Source organism: Acartia tonsa, chromosome 13 (genome assembly GCF_053477335.1).
Source record: "Acartia tonsa isolate MP-2025a chromosome 13, ASM5347733v1, whole genome shotgun sequence".
NCBI classification, from domain to species: Eukaryota; Metazoa; Arthropoda; class Copepoda; order Calanoida; family Acartiidae; genus Acartia; species Acartia tonsa.
Window position 1 is genome coordinate 6,548,240 of NC_137272.1, and position 20,420 is coordinate 6,568,659.

The 20,420-nt window shown below is 30.3% G+C and overlaps 1 protein-coding gene across 1 annotated transcript in view; it reads left to right on the forward strand.

Moving 5' to 3' along the window:
• Positions 1 to 356: 356 nt before the first annotated feature.
• LOC145304301 (uncharacterized) overlaps positions 357 to 20,420 on the forward strand; it is a 68,920-nt gene continuing 48,856 nt past the window's right edge. The window contains exon 1 of the mRNA XM_080146161.1: positions 357 to 471. Coding sequence (XP_080002287.1) covers positions 448 to 471 — 24 coding nt within the window. The 5' untranslated portion in view covers positions 357 to 447. The remainder of the gene's footprint in view (positions 472 to 20,420) is intronic.

A 20,420-nucleotide genomic window follows, 5' to 3' on the forward strand; every position in this document is an offset into this window, starting at 1 on the left:
ATATCTTGAAGTATTTAATTGTAAGAAAGTGTCTCGAAAGTAGCCTAAAACCATCCTAAAACCTATATGAAGCATCCCGAAGAAGAAGAACCAAATCAGTTCATTATTTATATAAATCAAGCTTTAAATAAAAAAAAAAAACATGCTCCATTTGTTGTTTTTAAAAAACGTCAATTTTAGAGATGAAACCATCGAAGCCAAACTAAAGAGCGGTGCAGTTTCCAAAGATTTTTATTATTGTATTACACAATAAAATCGAGGCTTTGAGAAGTTGTGACTTCAATGAGAGAAAAATTATGAACCCCGTTTGCAATTTTTGAATTGACAGAAGAGAGATTTCAGAACATTTGACTTTCAGTTGACTTTTGATTCTTTCAAAGTAAAGTTGTGAGAAAAAATCCGCGGAATTTGTGCTTTAAAAGAAGTGATTTTTTGTGTGTTGACAAAATGCGGTTGTTTTTACCATTTACGGTGGGTGTTTTTTTTTTAACTTAAAATACATAAATATATATGTATGTAAATCAACAGGAGGTCTGCCTGTATTTTGCGAAAGATATCGCCAACCACTGAACCGATATGGTTTTGTTTACATTGAAGATTCCCATAGGTTCAGGGGATGTTTATAATTATTTTAAAAGCGAAGCTTTTCTATAATTAGAGTCGGTCCGTCTTTCCGTACGTCCGAGACGGATAGATTTTTTCGTTGATTTAGGCATGTTAGAATGTTATAAGCGTAGCAACTCTATAATCATTACCAGGAAGTCAGTACGTCTATTTTAAACATGTTGATTTTTACTTTTTTAACAGCAAATTTTTAAGTGATTTAATTATTTGATTGTTCTGATTTTTGGTATATTGATCCTGAGACAACAAAGTACAATATTATAAGCAAAACAACTCTATAATCAAGTCATAAAAATGTAAGTATTTCCTTAATCAGTATAATTCTTTTAAGCAGTTTTGCAACAAATTTACTTACAATTTTGATCAGACTTCTGCATTAATATTCTGCTTATTCAGTTCTGACACTATACAAGTGTTAATATCCGTTTGTCCTACCGTTTCAGTGCTTCGCTTTTATGGATGTTGCTATCCTTGTTTAACTATAAATATCCCTCTCCCCACTAAATATAACATTCTCTTGATAAGGCAATTGTGATTCGATTCTTTTTGAAGGTTAAATAGAAAAGATTTACGATAACCCTATAGAGTTAGTCCCTTTTTTTAGACCCTTATTTGGATAATAAGGGTTATTTAAGAGTTCTTTTTTTTAGAAAATTGGGGATTCTATCAACGAATTAATAATACAAAATTTTCGCAATTGGCAGTTTTTGATGGCTTAAAAAATCATTAAACCATGGATAAAATTCCTTTACCCTCGGGGTAAATTTAGGCATAAATTAAAGAAAAACTATTGGAGAAAAAAGATTTATGCATTTTTACCCTACATCCTTTTGGATTTGAAAAATTAAGAAACCGTTTTTTCTTTTAACACTTTCGTTTTTTAAGTCAAATCATTTTAATGATAAATTTTCAGTTCTATTTTGTTATAAGATGAAAATATATAGAGTAGTTTCAATGATATTAAACACGCTAAAAAGTTATTTCTTCATTTGCTGTATCACTGGAAAAAAATGTATTTCCCGTTCCAAAGAACTCGAGCTATAGATTTTATGCAATTAAATATCTACAATGCATATAATATCATTATTAACAGTGAAGCTACTTAGGGATCTAGGGGGATAAGACAATGGCTGATAAATTGATGTACATCCCCAATGATGATACATGAATTATCTCTTCTGTGGATTATAATTAGTAGTTTTGAACACTCAACTTAATGAACGAACCAATTAAAAATCCAGTCCCAAAAGTTGTCAAGCCAACAAATAAGAAAGCATTTTTATAGAACTTTGAGGACTAGTGTAATAAACACCCCAATGTCCCCTCCCTCCATGATTATTAACAGTGTAGTTACTACATAGGTTTTTTTTTAAATTATTGATTTTATGTTTTATCGACAGCCGCACATTTTCTATCAACATAGGCGGCAGCTGTGGCTCAAAAAGAATGGCAACGGCTTAAGATAAGATTATATATTTATCAGGGCTTATTGTCTGTCAATTTTTATTTTATGTCAATATGTCTGTCTTTCAGTCTGTCTATCTGTAAGGCATTTGATCGTCTATTTGCCTGTCTACCAATCTGTCTGTCTGTCTGTCTTTCTTTAATCTGTATATATGTAACACTGATATGTTTAATTCTATTGGAATTTGATTTAATTTTAGAGCCTTAGAATCTTTTTCTTCATATTTGTTGCATTTAATAACATTTTAAAATCCATATCATCATTAAATTTACGTGTCTTTAGTTAAATGTTTGCAAAAATTGTAAATTTTAAACACTATAAAATTGGCCATGATCTTACAATTAAATAATTATTTGTTGATCTGCTCGAATTCACACTGATTTTTATCAGGGATCTAAAGGGATAGGACAATGACAGATTGACTTACAATAATGATACACAAAATTTTATATTCTTTAGATAACAATGAGTGGTTGAAACGTTTGGACAATCAACTTAATAAATCAAAATTCAATAAAAGTCCCCAAAATTTTGAAGCCAACGAATAAGATAACATTTTTATAAAACTTTGGGGACTAGTGTAATAAAAAGCCCAATGTCCCCTCTCTCTACTTGGGTTTTTATGCCATTTACACCAGGGATGAAGAGATAAGACAATTTACAAAAAAAAAGAATTTTACCACTTTTCTATCACAATAAAATCTGCACTGGTAGTCTGGTTAGAGTGCAGATTATTTTATCTTTCAGTTTGATTGTTATCTCTATCACTGAATTTGCAAGCATTGAAAAGAATGGAAAATTTGTTAGAAAAACTACTAAATATATTGATGTTATTCTTTGATTCTTTTTTTTGTCCTTAGTTGTAACATCAGGACGATAAGGCCGGAATACAAAAAAAACATCAGAACAACTAACTTTTATATTACAATAAAAAAATAGCTTAAAACTATCCCAAGACTTTAATTTCAAAATAAAATAGCCTAAAACCATCTATGGATCCATGTGAAGCTTACCTATAATAGAGAATCTAATCGACTCAATCGTTATTGAGAAATTAGGCTACAGACAAAAATCCCCTTACATCTTTATATAATAGAATACACAAACAGATATCGTTAGCTGTATAAATCTTTAAAGATAATATCTGAGGTCATATTAAAATTTTCAAATTTGCCGTTAAATTGTTACTAAGATATTGAAACATGTGTGTGTATACTTTTAATTATTAAGAAAAATCGAAGCTTTTTACATTTGGGATTTGTCTGTTCTTAAGAAATAACTTTGATGTTTAATTTAAGCAAGTTTGAATCGTTCTATTGCTATAAAAGAATTTGTAAGATAGTGGACAGAAATCACCTTCCTTACTGAGAATTTGTAAGAAAAAGGAAAGTAAATAGCCTTCCTATACCCAAGGAAGAGAATTTCTGTCCTTTTTAGGAATGACTTCATTTTCTTCATATGATCCAAACTTTTTACTAGGGGTCCTGCAACAATGTTGTATAATGTGTAAGAAAAGTGTAATCTATAATACAAAATAGAATAATGTCTGTCTGTCTGTCCGTCCGTCTGTCCGTCCCTTAAGATCTCGGTAACAACTGAACCGATAGGATTCTACTTTTTAGGGAATATACCTACTTGTCCTGTGGTGGTTTTAGGCTATTTTCTTGGGGGGTGGGACACCCTCAACCCCCCCCCCCAAAATACCCCCCCTATTTTTTTAATTATTTAAAATTAGTGGGGGCATCTCCACCAGAGGTACTTAATTTTTTTTCTTTTATTACCTCTGGAGGCTAGGGGTGAAGCCGCTAGTAATATATATATAGAGAGAGGGTTGGGGACAATGGGCTGTGTATTACAGTAGTTCCTAAAGTTTTATAATAACGATTTGTTATTCGTTGACTCAGCTTTGGGGACGTTTACTGAATTTTGATTGGTTGGTCTATTAAGTTTAGTGTTCAAACGTTTAAACCACTAATTTTTGGGGTTGTAAATCAATTTATGGGCCATTGTCTTATCCCTTTAGATTCTAGGTAACTATGTAAAAATAGTGCGGCATATTAAGTATTTAAAGCAAAAACTTTACATATAGCATTAATTAGCTTTGCTTTTATGAATGTTGTAAATACTTGTTTTGTGCATTTTTATAATTTTCTAAAATTGCATAGATATTGGTTCTATTTCTTTGGGGAAAAAATGGCCCAAATAATAAATTTTTCATCAGAAGATAAACTTGCATTTTTGTGTTATGTTTTTAATAAAAAGATTTTGGATGCGGGAGGGTATCATAACCCTTCCCTCTTAAAATTAAGATTTGGGAGGTCAATATTTTTGTTTACCTCCTCAAGGTCCACTACCTCCCCCCTGCAAAACTCTGTCTACGCTTCTGGTTAATTGTCAAGAAGGAATGGGACAATGGGGTGTTTATTAGACTAGTCCCCAAACTTTTAATAAGTTTTCTTTTTTGTTGGCTAAACCACTTTGGGGACTTTCACTGAATTCTGATTGGTTGGTTCATTCAAGTTGAGTATCCAAACGTTTCAATCATTAATTTTTAATCTACAGAAGAGTGAATTTCATATTTAATCATTGTGGATGTACATCAATTGATCCCTGGTAATTGCTGTGCTTTAGAATTAAATATTCGTATACCTTTTTACCCTCTGGGCATTATTTTTAAAAGCGAAGCTTTTCTATAATTAGGGTCGGTCCGTCCGTACGTCCGTCCGTCCAAGATAGTTAGCTTTAATTCGTTAATTTAGGCATGTTAGAATTGTCCTATCGATTTCAAGTTTTGCATGGTGATTCCTATAGTAGTTAGGTAAGATTTAGAAAGCGTAGCAACTCTATAATCGTTACCAGAATGTCCGTACGTCCATTTTAACATGTTGATTTTTTTACTTTTTTAATAAAAATTTTTTATGTGATAAAATCATCCGATTGATCTGATTTTTTAATTACTGATTCCTATTACAATAAGGTACAATATTATGAGCGAAGCATCTCTATAATCAAGTATTAAAATGTCAGTATGTCCTTAAACAGAATTCTGCATTTAATAAGTTTTGCAACAAATTTACGTATAATTTTGTCAAACCTTATATTTTCATATTTTGTATATTCAGTTCTGACACTCAACAATAGTTAATGTTCGTCTGTCATCGTTTCAGAGCTTCGCTTTTATGGATGTTGTCGTCCTTGTTTCTTCAATAGTCTAATGAATTTAAAGTTTTCACAATTTTTATAATACAAAGTAGAACGATGTCTGTCTGTCTGTCTGTCCGTCTGTCCGTCTGTCTGTCCGTCTGAAGCTTAAGATCTCAGTAACCACTGAACCGATTGGGCTCTACTCTTCAGGGAATATACCTACTGGTCCTGTGATGGTTTTAAGCTATTTTCTTGGGGGGTGGGATACCCCCACCCCCCAAAAAAATGAAAAATACCCCCCCCCAAAAAAAAAAAATTTTTTTACTTTTTCTTTTCAAATCTAAAATACGAAAAATTAGGTTGATCAAACCTCTTGGGGCACAGCCCCTAGAGGCTAGGGGCGAAGCCGCTAGTTTTTAATAAATTAACAAATAAATTCTTCAATTCATTCTCAAATTTTTCCATCAATTAATAAGCAAATATTTATTTATTAACAAGGCAATATTGCTTGATTCACTTCTACAAGAGATAAAATGAATTAAAATTCAAAATATATTTTCTTGTCTTAGAATAGTGTATTTTAAAAAAATAGGTTAAAAACATACTAACTTTAAAATAAAGTATTACAGACCGACCAACTTACATATGCAAACTATCTTTACTACTAATACTTGTATAAAATTGATTCTACTTTGGATGTTTTCATTCTTGACACAACTTTTTTGAGATCATCTTTAAAAATCTACATTGTAATGAAAATAATTTTTAAAACAGAGACAGCTTAATTTGATGCATAGATACTAGATAGTATCATTAACTCATTGATTTTACATATGATATATTATGTAGACTATTCATACAGTTCCTTTTCAATAAAGTAGTAAGTGTAAGGTTTGTCCAATAAGATCTTGTGAAGATCAAGTCCAGGCCGTCTACAGCTTAAGTAAATGCGCGAAAAAAAAGGTTTTTAAGTATTGGCTTTTCTCGATTATTTGTTGGGCTTTTTTGTATCTAATGTTGTAGTATTTATATTGTATGGCCAGCACTTTAGAATATTCCCTCATATTTTAAACTCATTTTTCGTCAATTAAGTATGCAAAAGAACAATCTACAATGCCTCTATTATTTATATTTTTGTGACATGACTCAAAATAAGGAAAAAAGGACGGATATGATGATAAGATAAGTAATTTTATATTTGAAGGAAAAAATTACACGATTACTCATTTGAAAAGTTACTCAATTTTAACATTGTCAGAAAGAGAGAGAGGACAATGGGCTGTTTACTACACTAGTCCCTTAAGGTTTATAATAACATTTTCTTATTCGTTGGCTTAACAATCTTTGGGGACTTTTATTGAATTTGAGTGGTTGGTTCTTAGTTGAGTGTACAAGCAATTCAACCACTAATTGTAATCTACAGAAGGGGTAGTTTTGTGTATCATCATCGGATATGTACATTAATTTATTTTTTCTTGTAAAACGTAAATTAATTTTAATTGTGCTACTTATGTATAAAATTGTTCTTGTTTAAAAAATAAGGTTTCAAACAAGCAGTATTGTTTTCAAACAAGACTGTTAAATATTTTTGCCATGTTGTTGCCTTTCATTGTAATTAAAACGTTAACAAGGATGATAATATTCAGAAGAGCGAAGCTTATCATGAAAGGGCTATGTATTTGTGTGCTATAGAGTTCCTACTTTAGTTATTCTTTAAAGAGCTAATAGCTTTGCCCCTACCAGGATTGAAGGCAGAAAGACATACTTTAAAAGATTAAGATATAAATAAATCTTCCCTAAAATGGAGAAATTAATCGATTCAGTGGTTAAAGAGATCCTAATAGAAAAGCCAAAAAAAAACACTTCTTTATGTAATTTTATGCCTTACCCTTAAAAGACTAAAACTCGAATAAACGTACATACCCTAATTTTAAAAAAGCTTTGCCTTAAAAAAAATCTTTTTAACTTAGTTAACAGACATTAAAAATATTTTACAATTTGATCTTATGAACTTTAAACAGAAAAGGATATCTCATCTACAGAAAATCTGTCTATTTTTATCTAAATTTGCACTGTTTTTTTTCCAAGCTTTAATTCTTAAAATGTCACAAATGAACCTAAATATTTGATGAAATTGTCTAAAACAGTTGAGACAATAATTAAAAGCTTAAAAATGTTTTTGGGTTGATCTTCTATTTACATACCGCGATAACAAAATAAAAAGCAGCCGCCTGTAAGACTCAGAAAATTCAACCTTTTACAATTTAAACAAGAGTGACAACATCCATAAAAGCGAAGCTCTGAACTGGAAGGAAAAAGAACATTAACACTTGTAGATTGTCAGAACTGAATTAGCAGAATATTAATGCATCAGTACAAACAATATTGTAAGTAAATTTGGTGCAAAACTGCATAAATAGATGATACTGTTTAAGAACATACTTACATTTTTGGGACTTGTTTATAGAGATACTTTGCTTATAACATTGTACCTTGTTGTATTAGGAATCAGTTTTCAAAAAATCAGAAGAATCGGATAATTTTAACATTCAAAAATTTGTTGTCAAAAAAAGTTAAAAATCGATATGTTTTAAATGGACGTACGGACATTCTGGTATTGATTATAGAGTTGCTACGCTTTCTAAATTGTACCTTACTACTACATAAATTATCATGCAAAGTTTGGAATCGATAGGACAATTAACGAAAAGAGCTAACTCTCTGTGACGGACGGACGAACGGACCGACCCTGATTATAGAAAAGCTTCGGTTTTAAAAAACATCTTGAAAAAACATGGTAATCTCTTTAAAAAAAAATTCAAAGCATTCAAGAGGGTTTAAATTTGAGGCTTAATCGCGGCTGATGCGCGGCTGCCTAGCCTTGATAAAATAAATTTGGCTTCACTAAAAATGACGTTATTGTAGCAAAGCTTGTGTAAGATATACTTATCAATTATAGTCTAATTTTTAATGGATTTCTTATCAAAATGTGCATGTTATTTTATATGTCATTGTAAAGTGCAAATATTATAAGTTCATTTTATTACATTAATATTGTTTTAATGAAAATACTTGTTGCTTCAACTAAAAACAAGCATAAAAAATCTTTTTAAAAGCGAAGCTTTTTTAACAATGAGGGTCGGTATGTCCGTAACGGTTAGCTCTTTTTGTTAATTTTGACACGTTATGATTGTCTTATCGATTTCAAACTTTGCATGATGATTTGATATTTTTTTGTGTTAATGATTCTTATGACAACAAGGTGCAGTATTATAAGCAAGTCATATTTATAATCAAATCCTTTAAATGAAAGTATGACTTTTTATTGTATCCTTTACTTTTGTTCTCATAAAGTCACCTTTTGCTAATAATGACGACGTAAATATTCTATAGATTAATTTAATGTCAGCAAAGACCACTTTTAAAGCTGCACCATGTCGTAGATTTAAACCTTTCATTCAATGGTTATTGATTATATACAAAAATCTTCAATTTTAAAGCTTTTTATAGTGCCTCTAAAAAAATGACGTCATACAATACAAATTACCAATGGCAGGACAGTATACATTTTAATTGACCAATGGTAGGCCAATATGATATCATTTTTCATATATAAAAAGCTTCTGAAATTTTAGCATTACCCTTCTGTTTATAGAAAAGCTACACTACCAAAATTTAAGCAACATACATAATTGAATTTAGGCCTTGTTTGTTTTTAATGCCATGGTTGAAATGGCGTTATTATTGAATCTTGTTTTTAAATAAATCTTTATTCGTCATTTTATCAGATATCAAACATTAAGGTTTGAAAAAGTATTATATAGGGTCTTATATTTTTTCATAATTGTACTTTTCTTATATTTATTGTCTAAGTAGTTCAATAATAAAAATGTAGACATATTAAATTAAAATTATGATTTAAAACATTGCCTGTAAATTTCAGTAATTTTTAGGCCTAAAATGCTGATGTATTATGCCTTTTTAGAGGCATACACACATAGATTTGAAAATAATATTAAATGTTTAAAGAATCTATTTAAAACCTTTTAGTAAACTAACCTGGCTTAAAAATGCAACCCAATTGATTTGATTAATTCAAATTCTTAACAAATAAATTGGCCCTCCTTCAAAACAATCATTTTTTTTCAATGCAGATAGCGTTTTGTCCACATAATGTCTAAAAATGAAACCTCAAAGCAACCACAAATTAAAGTTTAAATTAGTTTGAAGGTTTTTATAATTCATTACTTATATTATTTTTATTTTTTAGGTAAGTCTTTCAAGCAATAATTTTGACATTTTTGAGGCAAATATTAACATGAGAAAAGTCCTTATGCTTATATAAAAGTAACTGGATGTCTTATCTGTTTTAAGCTAAGAATTTCGCTAACTGGTCAACTGATATGGTTCTCCAAAGCAGGATAATTACTTTTTTAGGGGGAGAATTCCCAAGAAAATTGAAATTGAAACTGAAATTGAATAAAACAATTTCTCTATGAGATAAAATCTTTGATTAAAATCAGGATCTAAAGGGATAAGACAATGGCCGATAAATTTATGTACATCCCCGATGATACACAAAATTACCCCTTCTGTAGATTACAATAAGTAGTTGAAACTTTTAAAAACACGACTGAATGAGCCAACCAATAAAAATTTAATATAAGTCCCCAAAGTTGTTAAGCCAACGAATAAAAAACTGTTATTATAAAACTTCGGGGACTAGTGTAATAAATTGCGCAATGTCTCCTCCCTCTCTAGAATTTTGGTCTTCCTTCAAAACAACCAATTCGTTTCCATACAGAAAGCACAAAATGTCAACACTTAACAGGGAAGGAGGATATAATACACTGTAAATTTTATAACTCAATCGTTTTGTGACATCGAGAATAAGTTTTTCTTTATTTCTGATCTGCTTATATTATTTGGTATCTAATGATATATTGTTAGTTTATTCAATATAAAAACAAGGATGACAGCTAACTACCATAAAATAAAAATAAGAATTAGTATCAAAATTTTTATATCATTGCTTATTATTTTTATTTTTCAGGTAGGTCTTTCAAGTAATAATATTGACATTTTTACCTGCAAATATTAACATAAGAAAAGGCCTCATCCTTTTATAAAAGTAAGAGGATCTTTATCCAGGGACAAGGGAATGTCTGTCTGACAAACAATTCTATTAAATTCATGCCAATTTATCACGAAACCTCACCAAGTATGTAATGTTATGAATGGTGCAACTATTACAAAAAAGGGCTCTTAGTATAATACATAAGGGTATTCATAAGGGTAATTCACTAAACCTCATGAGAATAGTGTACACTATTAAATAATAAAATAGCAGACGAATTCACAAAAACATCTTACTAAACAAGTCAGATGTAGGGAGATTAAAAAAATATTTTTAAATATTTCCTAAAATTAAAATCTTTAAATTTTTTTCTTATCCATAAAATTTGTAACTGTTTAAAGACAAAAAACAAAATTTTTGACAAATTTTTACTTCGACTCATTTTTAAACACCACAATTAACCCCTTAGAGCAAGTTTAGGCATAAGTTTCAAATTGATTCAATAACTAAAAAACATCTTACTTTAAAGTTAAAAATAAAATTCATCGTTCATTTCTTATTAAAACAAGGATGACACCATTCATAAAAGCGAAGCTCTGAAATGGAAAGACAAATGGACATTAACAGTGTCAGAACTGAATAAACTGAATATTAATGCATATGTCTTTACAAAATTGTAAGTAAATTTGTTGCAAATCTGATTAAATACATGTTACGGTTTTAGAACATACTGACATTTTTAGGACTTGATTTTAGAGATGCTTTGCTTATGTATTTTGTTGTAATATGAATCAGAATTCAAAAAATTAGATGACTAGGATAATTTTAACATACAAAAATTTGTTGTAAAAAAAGTAAAAAATCAGCTTGTTTTAAATGAACATACGGACTTTCTAGTAACGATTATAGAGTTGCTGCTCTTTCTAATCGTACCTAACTGCTATGGGAATTAGCATGTAAAACTTGAAATCGATAGGACAATGCTAACCTTTTTCAATTATCAAACAAAGCTAACTGTAACGGATGGACGTACAGATGGACGCACGGACCGACCCTAATCATGGAAAAGCTTTGCTTTTAAAAAATAATAACCATAAATCATACAATACTAAATCTATTTGACGATCAACTTAATTTAAAATAAACATAAAAAAACATATATTGGTGCCTTACAACAAAGTTGCCTATGAAGCACTGATTCCCCCCCCCCCCATATTTAAATTATATCTGCTGGTTTCTTAAATGCTATACCTAAAGCACTCCCGCCCCTTTGATCGTTTACAGTTTGTTTTAAAATTAATGGTAGGGAAAGGAGGATTCTGTGCTCCACTAGGCACTTTGGGAGAAACTACCCATATTTTAAATTTTGTAAACTTCCTTCCAACTTGTTTCGCAATTAGGGGCAAAATTAAACCACAACAAAAATTATAAAATGTTTGATTTGGAAAAGCATAGTTATATAGTTTAAAACTTTATTGCTAGGTGTCGCAAAAACTTTTTTTCTTTTTAATTTTTAGATGGGATAAATGTTTAAACAATCTGAAATATGTTTCAAAGTATCACAGCTATCCACTGTTTGGATTTTCAATAAATTTTATTCACTATTTAACCTATAATTTACGAGTAGTCTATGATTTAGATAAAATATCTAAATAATGTAAAAAGCTTATTCTATGTTCATTTATCTCAAAAATAAACATGGTACTAATCTCTGAAAATCATTTTTGAATGGCTTATAGTAAATTAAGCAAATACTGACAAAATAATGTTTTAGATTCTTGTCAAATTCTGCCAAAAGTTGCTTAATCTCATCATCTAGTTTAAACTGGAAATCTATGAAATCAGCTCTAAAGCATTGTTTGCCAGAATAGCCTTCCCTTGTCCCTGATCTTTATCAGTTTGAAGCGAAGAATCTCACTAACTAGACATAACTGGTTTGGTTCTACAGAGAAGAATTTTTTTTTTATATATTTTAAACTAAAACTAATATTGGAGAGTCACCTCCGTCAAATAAGAAAGCTATCGTATCAATTAAAACGGCTTAAATAAATTCAATAGTAGCTTGGAAACTTAAATTGAATAAAACAATTTCTCTATGAGATAAAATCTGCGATTAAAAAAAAAGAATCTGGCTCTTTGTTAGTAGATTAGGATTTAATTTTCTTTTCATAAAGGAATTCCTAGCTAGCCCTTAGTCTTAGTTAAGTCAGGGAGGGAGAAGATAAGGGAAGAAAATATCACTTTTAAATATCAGAACACAGCAAATTGATCTAAACATGGATTTATTATTACTTGGATTTTACACCAGATTATCATGTACTTTGATAAAGTGTAACATGTAGCTGAAAATAACGATTCCCCCCCCCTTCACTTTTCCTTCTAATGGATGAATGAACTGGCCAATAAATGATGAAGTTTTTCTTCTGTCATAATATCCACATCTATGCTATATAATCATTGATCTCAAACATTAGATATCATAATTTCCTCTACTTTTCCTAATTTAAAGGGGAACTTTTTGTTTTGATAATTTGAAGAAGGTGAATTTAACACTTATCCCCATGTCCCTGTAGTGAAAGAAAATGAAGGGATAATCATAACAAAGACGATTATTTTCAATAATAGCTTGAAGATAAATTTGACTATAAGTCACAAAGCAACAAGCTAGATAATTTTCTAACTTGAATAAAGTAACCATGATACAAATGTGGACTGATATAGTAAGTAATAGAGTAGCTTCGCTATTCATAAGCAGCAGATATTATATATTCACAGATGGACAGATTGACCTACGAATAAACTCTAATTATAGAGCAGATTAAAAAATAAATAAAACATCTTTAAATGATACTTTAAGGCTTTTTAAAATTTGATAGGGTCGTTCTTACGAACTTTAAGCAAAAATTAAGGGTGTAGTTCAATTTAAGTTTGTTTAAAACATTTGTTTTAATGTATTTTTTTTTATTTTGCTCTTTCTAAGGGGATAAGAAACTAGCATATGAACTAAAATTGAACCCGAATGATGATGCACAAAATTAACCCTTCCGTAGATTACACTAATTGGTTAAACGTTTGGACACTCAACTAAATGAACCAATCAAAATTTATAAAAGTTCCCAAGGTTATTTAGCCAAAAAATAAAAAAACGTTATTTAAAGACTTTAGGAAACAGTGTAATACACATCCAATGTCCCCTTCCTCCCCTAATTTTAGCTCAGTTTAGGATATTCCTGTAATTGTCAATAAATCACTAAATATGTCAAAGTTTTTTTTAACTATTTCGCCTTAAACCTATATGGGAATCCTTACCCTATTCAAACTTTTTTAAATATTGGATTGTAAATGTTATAGTTATTTAAATTGTAAATGGTCCATTACAAAAATTTTATCGGCCATGAAAATATTATTAACAAAAGAGGGGAAAATAGAATCATATATTACCTTTTTTACTGGGACAAAACCGGACAAAGCCCAAATTGTGTTAAAATTGTGTCAAAAATGATCCATGTGACGTAATAAAAATGAGGGATTATCCATCTCTTTTTTAGGTGGGTCCTTTCCACTTCTCCTCTCATCTCCCTCATTTTATTTTGTCACATGGATCATTTTTGACACAATTTTAACACAATTTGGGCTTTGTCACAATCATAGATTACATTTCTGCTTTTATAAAAATGATTTTAACCTTCTAACTGTTAATGAATGTTGTCATCCTTGTTATTATTTGCATAAATATTAAGAGATTATTTAAAAGTAAAACATATGTAGGAATAATATTTAAATATTTACATATTTTTACAATTCTACAAATCATTTAATGCTATTATTATTGTTTATTTTTGATTTATTTTTAGTAGCGAAGCTACCCTATAACTCACTATGCCTGTCCGTCTGGCAGTCCGTCTGGCAGTCCGTCAGTCAGTCTGTAAAGCTGTGGATGGAATTTGATTTGCTCGGCTGATATTTAAGATAGTAGTGCTAAACTTTTTGTTAAGATTCCTATCATTATGAACATAATTAACTATAAAACATCCATGGCGGTCGGACTGCTTTTTAGCAGGTTTGCGGCTATTATTATATTTTCCAAATTTGGGGCACTTCATTTTTTCGGCTTATTTTTAAGGTAGAAGCCGAAACTTCTTGTTATTTTATTTCTTCTAAAATTTTTAAAATTTATCTCTTTAAAAAAAAATTTTTACCTTTCTCTTTTTTCTTTCGGTTGTCTCTTATTCTGTTTCTCTCAATTCAATATTTTAATGGAAGGGGGGGGGGGTTAAAGGGGCTACTCTACCTCTCCTGGGAGGTAAGGAACATGGACTAAATCCAGTCTAGTACTGAGTGTTTATTAATGTTTTAGAGTTAACAGTCCAGCCGTTTACTGGATCTTAATAAACAGTCATTCATTCATCCTGTTTCTTAAGACATGCGCGCATGGTATTTTAGTTGATTTTTTTATCTAAGAAAAACAAAGATGTTCTAAATGACATAATTATTTGAAAAATGAACTTAAACCTAATAATTAGCACATCATTCTTTCTATAATAGATGTGTAATACATGCAGAACAAAAGAATTGGCACACGTCTTCACTTTCAGGGAGGATGGGGGCATTAGGCTGTTTATTACACTAGTCCCCAATGTTTTATAAAACATTTTCTTAATCCTTGGCTTAACACCTTTGGGGACTTTTATTGAATTTTGATAGGTTTGTTCATTAAGTTGGGTGTCCAAACGTAAAACCACTAATTATAATAAACAGTAACGGGTAACTCATAATTAGGGATGTACATCAATTATCGTCTTATCCCTTTAGATCCTTGCTTCAGTTTGCAATATGCGTTTCTTCGTTGAAACAAAACATAGAACATCCAAAAACGCAAAAATTTACAAATAAATACAATTTGAAGAAAATTATCTTGAATACTAAACAAAATTTTAAGACTTGATTATAGAGACTCTTTGCTTAAAACATAGTGTCTAATTATCATGCGAATCATTTTACTATCAAATAAATAGAACAAATAGTTCATACATTGACCATTATAAGAAATAAATGTATGTTAGACTAAAAATGAATCTTCGCTAAATTAATGTATTGACTGTTTCGTATGAAATAAAAGTATAAGAACGTTTAGCATAAAATATGATTGATATTTTACTTAGGTTCAATTCAGTAACAAGGACGATAACGTCGTTAAAAGCATGAGGCAACTAATCAAACCATATTGATTAAGTTGAGACTGAAATTTGTCTCAAAATGGCTAGATTATTGAGAAATATATATAATTTTCCTAGGAAAAGAGATACTTAAGAAGTAATTTTAGCCGTATAGCCTAAATAGTATCAAATCAACCCCTTTTCCCCCAGCGGACTTTCAAACTTTTATTTTTGAAAAAATACTTATGTAACTTTTGTTTAACTTGAAATCAATATGTATTCATTTTCATCAGGGAGGAAGAAAGATCTAAAAGTTTACTAAGTCTATTGCCCTTTCTTTTCCCCATAAATTACAAGCTGTGAGCTACAGAATATATTATATGCAAGAGAAAGAGGGGACGATGGGCTGTTTATTACACAAGTCCCCAAAGTTTTATAGTAACGTTTTCTTATTCGTTGTCTTAACAACTTTGGGAATCTCTATTTTTTTTATTGGTTGGTTAATTAAACTGAGTGTCCATGCGTTTCAACCATTAATTTTAATCTACAGAAGTTGTAATTTTGTGTATCTTCATTGGTGATGTACATTAATTTATCGTCTACTGTCTTATCTCTGGTATCCCTGAATATCAATCAAAAGGGATGAGTAAGATATAAAATCATTAGAGACAAAAAAACACATTTCGCAGCCACAAAGCAGTTATGGAAAACGGTTTCACAAGACACATGATTTTTGTAATAGCAAAATTTTAAATTTCAATGAGGCTAGTTGAATATTTGGATGATAGAAAACGAAGTGACGTGTTTCGTCGTATTGTCACAGAAGCTTTTAATACGTTATTTTAGGTAAGGTAATGTAAATGTTTAAGCTTGGCCCGTAGGGTTCGAGCCCCCGCCCCCACAGTGGCTAGAAATAGGAGAAAAGCTACTGTGAAAATACGACGAAACCCGCTAATTCGTTTTTTTTCCATGATCCGAATATTTTTCTGCAACTATGTATGTTTTAAAGATTAGCTATATTGGGTTTGTTCAACTCTTATTAAGGGACAGACGGAATTAATATAAAGATTTGAGATCTTAAGCCTAATACTTTTTATATTTTTTGTCTTTTTTTGTAAGAACATCTTATTTATAATTATGATTTTGGTATGGTTAAAAGGGGATGCAAAAACCGCTGTAAAATAAAGGGAAAGAAATAGATCATAATGAATTCGCAGTGTCATTTGCGTAGTGATACAGGGATCTAAAGGGATAGGACAATGGCCGATAAATTGATGTACATCCCCAATGATGATACACAATATTAACCCTTTATTAAAATCCAATAAGTGGTTGAATAATTTGGACACATAACTAAAGGAACCGACAAATCAAATCCAATTAAAGTCCCCAAAGTTAATAATCCAACAAAAAAGAAAAAATCATTATAAAAGTTTTGCGACTATAGTAATAAACAGCCTAATGTCTTCGGGCCCTCCCTTCATGTAATGAAGCTTATATATTTATATCTGGCCCTATAATAAGCTTAACCGTAAAGGAGAAACATATCGGATCAATGGTATAAATAGACACAGAACACCTTGTTACTTTTAAATGAGGATTAAGTGAACATCTTTCCAAACGAAATGGCTTAAATCATGGAAAAGATACGCTATAAAATTATTACAATTATTTGAGAGCAAAACTTTTATAAAATGAAGTTTGTATGTCACAAAATTACTACGAAAAAGTTTGGTCGGTAAGAAATGAAAGAATGCTATTGTCGTTGTTAAACATTGAAGAAAGTTACTTTGTAGTAAGGCTTCCAACCGATTAATATTCGTTGGATTAGAACCGTTTCTCATCAATACTGAAAAATCTTTAAAGTATCGTAATATATACAGACATTTTTCTACGAATACTAAAATAAAAACCATAAAATTAATACCAGTTTTGTAAGCCCGATCCTCAGGCCCCTTAGGGCTAAAAATAGTATATTTTTTTTTTATTTTGATATCCGCGAAAAGCTGTCTAAAATACGATACTTTAATAACTGTCATCAGATAGTTGGTACTTCCATCATTTGATTATTTTTTTGCATGTGAGCTAAGTTTTTATACATATCGTCATCCTTGTAATTGCTCCGCATTTTAAAAACCCCAAAAACACATGGCAATTATAACTGGCTTTCTAGTTATTTAATTTTGTTCTAAAAGGAGTCTCAGTTTGCTTGAGCCTATCCGGGGATTTTTTATTACAATAGTCCCCAACGTTTTTATAAAAACGTTTTCTTATTCGTTGGCCTAACAACTTTGGGGAATTTAATGACTTCTGATCATATAATTCATTGAGTTCAGTGTCTAAACGTTTCAACCACTAATAGTAATATATAGCATGGATAATTTTGTGTATGTACATCAATTTATCGCCCATTAGATCCCTTAATTTGGCCCCTAGTTTTCTTCATTAGCTAGTGACATCAACGTTAGATGAAAAGACATCGTAATGAAACCCTTGATTAAAAGGCTATGTAACAAAAGTGTTAAACATTCCATGTTACTAGCCGCTGCAGTTCTTGCATATATGGGCTTTACATTCCAGGACAGGGGGGGGGGGGGGGGGTAGCCTAAAACAAATCCAAGACTATGAAAAAAAAATGTATTACAGAATTATGTTTATTTTTAAATTTTGAATACGATATCTCTAATTTTAAAGTATTCTTTATGAAACTACAACTAAATCTATAATATGTGATTGTCCTTTTAATGTAAAATCTGTGTCAACTCATATTTTAAACAAAAAGGTTCAAACCAATTTCAACTAGTCTTTGAAAATTTAGCCAATCTACTATAAGAACATATATCCGTAAAAAGAAGATTTTTACATGAAAGACTTTTTTATTAAGTCGTTTATGGGTCTTACATGACAACACACACAAATTTGAATTGTTTTTGCTTTTACAAAAGTAAAGTGTATCTTCATAATAATAAGAATCTATATTCTGTGCAGTAATACTTTTATTGTCCGTAGCTTAAGAATTCGATAACTACTGTATACCGATTGGGTCCTTTATTTTAGGGAAGCTTCACATTTAGCAAAATTGTATGCACATATGATTATATACAGAAACAATTGTGCTTAAAATTAAGGAATAGGGATAGCACAATGATCGATAATTTAGCTGTCTCCAAAACTTGATCTGAGAAATCTCACCTTTGGTAATAAATAAATTTTTTGTGGAAGAAAGGATTGTCAATTAATTGAACAAGTATACTACCCTTTCTCCCTGGCTTAAAGTTCATAGCGCTTATTTATAAATACAATTTTCACACAAAGACCCCTTTTTAGTTCAAATGTCAATTTCTAGAGCAACCTTTTTCTAAAGCGCATCTTTTTTTTGTTTTACTTTGTTTGTCAGTCACTGTTTAAATAATCTTTTTTCAAAGCAATTGTTAAAACAAAAACAAAAAATAATATCAATTTATTTTCTCTATAATACAAAGTAGAATGATGTCTTTCTGTCCGTCTGTCCGTCCCTTAAGATCTCGGCAACCACTGAACTGATCGGATTCTACACTTTAGGGAATATACCTACTGGTCCTGTGGTGGTTTTAGGCTATTTTCGTGGGGGTAAGACACCCCCAATCCCCTAAAAAACTAAAAAATCCCCAACTTTTTCTGAATATTTCCTTGGTCCTTTTTTTCTTTTTTTTTGCTGAAGATTTCCTTGGTCCTTTTACGAATTTCACCAAAATTTTTTTTATCACCTCTTGGGGCAAAGCCCCCAGAGGCTAGGGGCGAAGCCGCTAGTGTTATTATAAATCCACGCTATATTATGATAATTCCACCCTTCCTTTTTTTGCCGCAAAAAAGTATAATTTTGAAATATATTATTAAAAAAAAAAAATCTTATATTTTTTGTTGCTTCATTCTTTTGAAAGACAATTCTTTGATCGATAGTTAAAACATGTGAGAATTGTCCTGTCATAATACAATTTACTGTATTTAAGCTATTTGACGGCTTATTTACATCAATTTTGGAATCAATTTTGAAATAATATATTCTTTTTCAATATTTAGCTTTGCTTGTTTGAAAGTTATCATCCCTTTTATATCTCAGGGATCTAAAGGGAAAAGATAATGGCTGATAAATTAATGTATATCCCCAATGATGATACACAAAATCATCCCTTCCATACGTTACAAATAGTTACACTCAACTTAATGAACAACCAATTACAATTTATTTAAAAGTCCCTAGATTAGTTAAACCAACGAATAAAAAAACGTTATTATGAAACTTTGGGGACTATAATATATAAATGTTCCCTCCCTCCCTGGTTATGTCTTCTGTAATTGTCAATAATGCAAAAATAAATGGCTCAGATAATTGGAATAATTTACTTTCAAGACAAGACAAAGGTGTTCTTTTCAGGGAGGCAGGGGACATTGAGATGTTTATTTATACACTAGTCACCACAGTTTTATAGTAACGTTTTCTTATTCGTTGGCTTAACAACTTTGGGGACTTTTATTAAATTTTGATTGGTTCGTTTATTAAGTTAAATGTCCCAAAGTTCCAACCTCTAATTTTAATCTACAGAAGGGGTAATTCTCAATGTACTTTAATTTATCGGCCATTGTCTTATACCTTTATGTTTCTTCGTTCTTTTGCAAAATGATTGAAAAATTATTTACAAAACAGATTTAAATAATTAGAATCAACACAAAATAAAACAGTTGGAACTCAGCTGTCTAATTATGAAAAAAGAGAAGCTTAAAGATGTTTCGACTTATTGAATATCTAAATTAATAACAAGCTCAAATTTACAGGGATCTAAATTGATAAGACAATGGTCAATAAATTGATGTACATCCCCAATGACGATACACAAAATTACCCCTTATGTAGATTAAAATCAGTGGTTGTAACGTTCCAACACTCAACTTAAATAACAATCCAAACAAAATTTAC